The 8,055-nt window shown below is 47.5% G+C and overlaps 1 protein-coding gene across 1 annotated transcript; it reads right to left on the minus strand.

Moving 5' to 3' along the window:
• Window positions 1-562: 562 nt before the first annotated feature.
• On the minus strand, window positions 563-4,864 carry LOC106038123 (interleukin-17F-like). Its single transcript, XM_013184408.3, has 3 exons — window positions 4,225-4,864; window positions 3,083-3,321; window positions 563-2,502 (listed from the first exon to the last, which is right to left on the minus strand). The coding sequence occupies exons 1-3, from the start codon at window positions 4,249-4,251 to the stop codon at window positions 2,265-2,267; spliced, it is 504 nt and encodes a 167-aa protein (XP_013039862.3). The 5' UTR covers window positions 4,252-4,864; the 3' UTR covers window positions 563-2,264.
• Between the last annotated feature and the right edge of the window lie 3,191 nt (window positions 4,865-8,055).

The raw sequence follows: 8,055 nt of genomic DNA on the forward strand, positions 1-8,055 counted from the left end.
CCCCACACGAGCGCACGCCTCGCTGAGAGGTGTGTGGTTTGTAGCTGACAGAGCTGGCTGCAAAACCTCACGACCCATGGGCGAGACTTCCTTTAGTAACTACTTCTGCACCGTCTTAATTAGCTACTTCACCACTCATCCCATTAGAGCAAACCTTAGGGTGAGCTGACTGGTGTTCAGGAGCATCAGCACGGGAGTTTTCACCCGTCCAGCTCCCATAATTACAAGCAGAGAGAGACCTTCAGGCTAATTTTCTCCCCGCAAAGCAAGCGAGGACAACCCCACAGGCGATGCTGATCGAGAGGGAGAGAAATAGGTCACGAGCGCGGGCCGGGTGTCGGCGTGCGACTTCCTGGTCAGCGGTTACTGTAAGAGGAGCACTCTGAGAACGCCTCCCCGGGTTCGCATCCCACCACATGAAGGGCTCAGTGGTCATAACAAAACAGCCGCTGCCGCAGATGAGTACGGCTGCTTGTAACTGAAGGAGATGGTTTCCCCGCCACGCCGCCCGGGGCTTGTCTTACTTGGCTCGGCGAAGCTCCCAGGAGATACACCCTGCTTGACAAACAAGCATGGGGGGAAATGTTTGGACCCGATGACTCGTGAATTATGCGGGGGAAGAAACAAGGAGGCCTCCTGGGGTCTACCTGTACCTAATCTAAAGGGGCTTAAATGCGGCTGAAATGAAATATGAGTGCCTGCACGCAAGGTTACCCAGGTATAAATGCAGGTGAACTAGGAAATAGAGGCTTCACGCCCTCACCAGCAGAAGAAAGTCAGAGGTAACGCTGGATCTCGCCACATTTACATGAAAGATGAAAAAAAAAATAATAATAATAAAACCAACCACCACGAACTACAACAAAATCTGATAAGATAACAGACAGCAAGTCTGAACTGCCAGGCTGTGCTCCTTGTATAGCTGGGGGAGAGAATAATACTTTCAACAACAGTTCCACCATTCCTGAGACAGATCACCTCAATGGGGCTGTTTCTTGCTTTTTCCCTTGATGTTTGGACTCCTCGCCCCCTGCTTTTAGGTCAGGCTGGCTAAGGAGCAGTGAGATGAAGCTGCCTTTGCTCATTTCCCTGCATTCCTGCTCAGCCAGCCATCCAGCTGGTGGAGGAGAAGGAATGGAGAGGGCATGACATCTTGGTTGGAAGAGGACAGGACAGACTTTTCCCAGCTCCCGTGAACCGGGCTAGACCCCATCCCAAATTTCAGCCCTCCAATGCAATGTCCCCCACCTCTTTTCCCACCGCCCCTGGAGACCCCCCCACTGGCTCCATTGCCTGTGTAACCTCACTTCATTGTTTTCAGCCCTTTTTTTGCATCTTTTCATCTGTTTGGACTGCAAGTTCTCTTGCCCTCCCTCCTACTCATACCACTGCACCAGACAAAGCCTGATCTGTGCTGAAATCTCGCAGTGCTATTCAGCACAAACCCGTTCCCTGTCTGCTTTCATTTTGAGCTATCATGAAACAACACTCTTATAAATAAAATACTGATTTTATTTTATTCAGCTGATAAATTATTGAATAAATACAAATAAACATTTACCAGGTTTTGGATACTCTCAGCACATACAAAGCCATAAATACAGTCATAAATAGAAAATATAAATAGAAATATAAACACTTATTAGTTCTTTACTGTTTTACCACTCAAAGTGGGATCAAGTCTCTCTCAGATTGCTCTGCAATAAGTCAGCAGCTGCTGACTCCGTGGACAAAGAAGTCCATGAAGCAGCAGTAACAAAAAAGCAGAGTGTGATGAGCACCAGGCCTGGTGGCACTTATGCCAGATGTACACTAGAAGAGGGAGCAGTGACGGCTGGAGGAGAAAAAGGGGATGAGGAATGGAGGGAGAAGGTGCAGGAGTGGGGATTTTTGTGACAGTGTTGACTGGCGTCTATATATTTGGGCAATTTACGGCCGAGATCACCTTTTGAAACTGTAATTCATTTGATTCACCAAACTGATATGAGCTGCAGTGAAAAAAGAAAGCACTGCTTTACCCCCTCCCTGCTTGCTGTCACAAACACAACTTTTCCTCCATTTCCCTTTCCCCCCTCCACCATTATCTACTGGCAATTCCCGTGCTAAAATCCACAAATGAACAACAAGAATCAGTACTCTCAGGTTCGGAAAGGAAAAGTCACGCTGAATTCCTGGGATGCAAAGTGGGCACCTGGGATTCCTCCTGCGAGGTGTTCATAGGAGAGACCCCTTCTTCCCAGTGCTGCACCCACTGCTAATTCCTCCTAGGACTGGTAGCGGACAACCGGAGCAGCACACGTGCATCCCACCGTGATGAGCTTCTTCTCCAGGCGGTAGGTGGGCGGGCAGCCCTGCTGCTCCCGGCGGAGGACGAGGATCTCCTGTTTGATGGGGACGGAGTTGAGGCTGTGGTCCTCCTGTCCCAGTGTGTTCACACAGCCGGAGAGGCGGCACTTGGCATCAGCAATCACCTGGGGGAAGCGGTTGGGGTCCTCGTCGAGCCTGGGGACAGGGACACAAAAGGGTTTTATGAGTTTGCTATTTGCCTGTGCACGTGTTTTGGTAGGATCTTTTTTACCTCCATGAAAGCACTGTACCATTTACCTATATATCTTCATTATGAAACATGACAAAAGAATTTCAGTCTCCTTAACATTTTTAGAACTATTATCTATGAGTGGAATCAATTTTGGTAACTAATATTGCCATATCTTTTTAGTATATGAATGGAGTGGAGCTGATTGAAATATAGAACTGATAGCAACTGGACCATTCATATTCATTTGTTTTAATTTCAGCATTCAAAAATTTGCTTCAGTCAGGAAAATGTAAAATTACAATGTACTGACATTCTTCTTTTCCTTGACAAAGACTGGCGATTAGAAACCATTCCAATTATGTCCCTTTGCACTGCAGTTTATTGTGAAGAAACACCACCCAACACCAAAATGAATGTGTGTGTCAAGAAGAGCTTGTGATATTCACAAGACTCCAGGCATATACTAAGAACAAGCCATTTTTTACCACAAAGGACAGCTGTGTAGCACAGCTGTTGCGTTTTAGATACTATCTAAAGAGTTACCTGTAATCCCAGGGAGCGAGAGACCGGTTCCTGACATCATGGATCATCTTAAAGGCAGAATCTGAACGGCTGATGCGAATGTCAACTTTCACCATTGTAGGGAATTTGGGATCCTTCTGGCAGTCTTCATTAAGCCTCTCAGAGCCACTGTGCTTGCTGGGTCGAGGATGAGCTACCCTCCCGTGAGGCGAGCTCCTTACGGTGAGTGCTAGAACCAGCACCAAAAGGAGTGACCTGAACTGGAGGAAAAACAGGTATCATTGTCTCTGCTCAGCTGGGAGAGAGCACGAGGAAGCATGGCTTGACTAGACTGGACCATCAATGGGCAGTGGCTGATCTTCATACTTTCATTTGGGTGAGCATGAAAAAATAGTGCAAGTATGTGAATAATACTCATCGTAACAGAGGCTAAATTCTGATTCAAATGCTGACTCATAGTTGGCACTGCACCAATAAGACCATCTCTCCAATGAGCATCCTCCTCCTCCAGAGACAAACAGCGATGTCTTTTGGTCTACAAGGTGGGGTAAGGACTCACCTGACCCCATCCCTAAGCTTAGACCTCCAGGTAAGCCTTATGCTGTCCTAGGCCAGGAAAAGTTGGCCACCTAGAAGCCACTTGCTGGAAATAATGCTTTTTTTCAAAGAAATCTGATATTCTCGGTCCATTTCCAGGAGCAAGGGTTTCAGGAAAAAAAAAAAAAAAAGATAAATGCAAATTTTTTAAGAATATCCAGAGTTGACAGTGCTGCAAAATACTACCCAGGCTGGAATTTAAGAATAAAGGCATTCACTTCACAGTGCCTCCTCCTTTTCTCTTCTCAACTTTCAACAATTTTGATAGCAAGTTCTCTAAGAAAAGGCCTGTCTCTCCCAGTCGCATATGATGCCCTTACAGATAAATAACAGCCCGCTGCCTCCCCAGCCAGGCTGGTCACATCTTGGACACAGCTTGCCTCGGCAGTCAAGAACCAAATCTACTTGCAAAAGCTTAGGTCAGAAAGCTGTATCAGACACCTCACAACCCATTCAGTTCTCACTAAGACCAACAAGAGTTGCTCCTACATCATGGGATCTGCATTCAGCTTTTGTCTTGCAGCTAATAGGATATCTGAGCACCTACACCAGATATAAGGACTTACCACTGCAGCGTAGCTGGCAAAAGCCATTGCAACCTCTCTTCTGCTGTAGGCGAGCGCACACGGTGACAGAGCACACAGGTTCTTCTTCTCCGAGACCTCTTTCAGCCTGCGTGTGCCTCAAAGCCAGTCGTGGTGCCCTTTTTATAGTGCAGTTCAACCACTACCACCTTTTCCATTGCATAAAGCTGGCTTACCTGACCCAAGGTTAGGAGTTGGTATTTAATTTATCTAGCCCACTTCCTTCCGTCTACCCCCAGAAATGGGAGGGCAGGTACCACGTCATCAGGATCCCAAGTCAACTAACACAGTTTGTTCAGACAGATAAAGCGATAAGGGGAAAAAAAAAGAGAGAAGAAAAAAAAATGATCAGACAGCTTTTTTTTTTCCCTTCCCCGCTTTCTAATATTAATGTTCTCTCACCACAAACTCATCTGAAGAGACAGGTCCACGTGCCTCACACAGATCAAATGACAGAGATCAGAAAGCTGCAAAGTCAGGCAGCCAACCAGGGTTTCAAAATGAGGACAGGACATGGGATTTCATGCTTTAACCTCCTTTTGCTTCAGTTACACGATCCACCCCTACGTTGCCTAGGGGATGCCTATGTACTGAAGTGGATGGGCAGGGGAAAAGTAGATGCCCACGGGAAGTCCTCCTGGTGGGCCGCAGGGTGCAAGGAGCTGGGAGGCTTTCCCCATTCCTGTCTGAGATCCCATGTTGACACATTCTACAGTTGGAAAACCCATGCACACCCTGTCAGGGCCCTTTGGGTACTACGAGGCCTTACTGGTCACAACCAGCCTAGCCTTGGGCCTCTCTCCACAGGAGACCCATTTTAGCTCAGCTTTGGGCCCGCTGTCCCTGCCTGAATTATACTGTAGGAGTGTTGGTCTCCGGTCCCAGCTCTGACCTTGCCTTCTGCATAGACCCTGGAGCAGCTTTTCTCCTGGGTAGGCTCCTTGGACATGCGTGGTAGGCCATCTCCATGGCCCTGCTGCACTGTGTTTTGCCTAGGCCTCCTCTGGGCAACAGGGGGTCTAAAGGAAATATAAAGTACTTGTGAGCATTTTCTTTTTTTTTTTTTTCCTCAGTTTAAAACAGGAGAAAGGACTCTCTGGTCCATGAGTCACCAGAGATCAGCCACAAACTGGAGGGGAAAGGCCAGTGCACATGCTGTTTCCCCAGAAGCATCCTCAGCTCTCAGGTGCATGGTGCAATTTTGGAATTAAAGCTATTTTTATGGCCAAAAAAGTCCATGAAACCAGTCTGATCAAAATCTCTGTGGAGGAATGCCCTGAGAGAAGCCTCTCCTGAAGCCATGTAACCAAGCAGAAAAAAGAGGACTTTTCACTCAAATTTGTATTCAGTCCTCCAGAACCTGGAGAAAATCAGGAGCCTCTTAGAGATTCATTGCACTTTCAAGCCAAAAGGAACTAATCAGGTCCCTGCTCAATCACCTCACTTGAATATTACTGGCAGAAATCTTCATCGGCTGGTGCTTTATGTCATTGCAGGATGTTGTTATGATTTTGTGGTCTGATTTAATGACAGTTCAGAGACCAGCAACTCATCTCAAGTAAATTTTTTGTATTTCAGGTTATTAAGTTCACTTAACTTTTAATTTCATGACACACATTCCTATTTTGACTGTTCATATCTATATATCCACGATGCATCTACTGAGATGTGGAGCATGGAAGACCAGAAGAAGGTAAAATTACCAGAAACCCACTTCTATAGCTGAGCTTGTAACCCTCTTTTTCCCCTCACTGATTGCTTGCAACGAAGGGAAAAGGGCATTGCCATGAGAATGGGTTGGATTTGGCAGGTACAGGGCTAAGTGGAAATTGCTACGTGCGATGAAGCAGTGACATGATCATGCCAAATGCTGGCTTATTAGCCCTGACCACCACTTTCCACTCACATCTTCTGTCTTCAGCAGCTTACACCTTCAGCAAGGATTCCCTCTTTGACAAGGTATTTCCTACGACTGAGCTTACCTTCAGCTGAAGGTCGCTGAAAATTTGATCAAAAAGAGGTCACCTAATAAGGAACATCACAAGGAAGGAAAAATTTATCTTAAAATCATAATTACAAAAAGCTATTCACTCCTGTGTTTCAAGGGCTTGGAACAGGGATAGGGACGAAGACTTGGAAATCAAAGAGACATTTTTAATTTTATGTACAAGGACTCTTGTACACTTGAGTTGTTAAAAAAAAAAAAAACACGTTTGCACTGTGGGATTCATGACACATGTAGGTGAAGGTTTTCATAATGCTGCAGGCATATGTGGTGGCTTTTTTTCAGAGTGGGTTTGGATGCCACATCCGTTTAAGTTCCTCTGGACATTTCAAATTTAAGCCTCCACAACTCATGTGAGGCACCTGTATCTCCTCCAAGGAGATGTGGACCAAGGGGGCAGAAACTAAAAGTACTCAAATGCCTTTACGCCTAGAGGAACAACCTCTGACAGTTCCACTGACTTTCCTACCAGGCAAAGCAAGTGACATTTCCCAGCTGCTTCTCTGCAGATAGTCAGGAGTCAATGACATGAGCATTTTCTGCTTTGGACGTCCATCCCTACCATGCAGGATGGACCGACTAGAGGGAATGGCCTCAAGTTGCACCAGGGCAGGTTCAAGTTGGAAATGGGGAGACATTTCTTCTCAGAAAGAGCAGTCAGGCATTGGGACGGGTTGCCCAGGGAGGTGGTGGTGTCACCATCCCTGGGGGTGTTCAAGGAGAGGTTGGACGTGGTGCTTAGGGACGTGGTTTATTGGGTGACATTGGTGGTAGGGGGATGGTTGGACCAGAGGATCTTGGAGGGCTTTTCCAACCTTAGTGATTCTGTGATTCTGTGACTGGGGAGACAAAGTGTGGCTGGAATCCTAATAAATTTATAGGATTTTTCATGAAGTATTGCTACTCTGCTACTCTCTGTCCCACCACCACCTCATCCCATGGATGGGGTCCAGTTGACTCAGAGTTGGTGTTGACACCTAAGCAAGCCCCTGTGATTCCTGCTATGAGAGGGGACAGTGTTGGGGGCAGATGCCCAAGCCAGCTCAGCTGAAGCACATCAGAGGACCTTCCGTAACCCAGAATGGAAGAAATGGCAGAAAATGAGATAATGGGGCTGAAATAGGGACCCCCTCTAGATCCCAAAACTAAATCCAATATTTCAGAGCTGAGCTCAGCAGGTCAGCTGAAGCACAAGCCCAGGGCAAGGCTCCTACCTCCAGCTCGTACTCTAGCCTCACTGCCCACCCCTGGTTTTTCCCTTCATTGCGTGTGACACCATGAAGTCACCTATGTTCTGCTTCAGAAAGCTGACGGCACTCACCCGCGCTACCCTGGCTGGGTTTGCTGACAGTGCTTTATCACACCAAAAAGGTGCGTGACCAAGCTGCCGACCGCAGCCCGGAGCCGTGGACTGGAAAGAGCAAGTGTGGTTGACCGAGCGTGCCACAGATGCTGGCAGCAAAAAATATCTCTGAATGGGGCCATCGGTATGTACTGCCCCAGCACGACAGCAACCACAGCCCTGTGTCATCGCAGCCCTCGCTGGGGACTGATGGCACCACCAAGCTCCCTCTACGGGCGTCGTCAACCTCACTTTTGGCTTTCACGCCCGGCTTGGCTTCACGCATTGGCCAGGGCTGTGGGTTCAGTAAGAGGCAGGGATTAACTGGTGCTGCTCGCACCAGCTCGGGGATTTCAGCCCTAATCCTGCACTGTGGGCGCTCACCCGTCCTTCAGCAGGCAAGCAGGACATTCAGTTTCTAGCAGCAATAATCCTGCTGACAGTGGGGTGACTGAGGATTTACGAA

Source organism: Anser cygnoides, chromosome 3, assembly GCF_040182565.1.
Source record: "Anser cygnoides isolate HZ-2024a breed goose chromosome 3, Taihu_goose_T2T_genome, whole genome shotgun sequence".
Taxonomy (NCBI): domain Eukaryota; kingdom Metazoa; phylum Chordata; class Aves; order Anseriformes; family Anatidae; genus Anser; species Anser cygnoides.

Bases quoted from the DNA above. Each gene is read 5' to 3' on its own strand.
- LOC106038123 (XM_013184408.3), bottom strand. From the start codon at position 4,251: ATGGCTTTTGCCAGCTACGCTGCAGTG. The intron at 3,322-4,224 runs GTAAGTCCTTAT...TTTTTCCTCCAG, and splicing joins TTGCCAGCTACGCTGCAGTG to TTCAGGTCACTCCTTTTGGT. The intron at 2,503-3,082 runs GTAACTCTTTAG...CCCTGTCCCCAG, and splicing joins CTCGCTCCCTGGGATTACAG to GCTCGACGAGGACCCCAACC.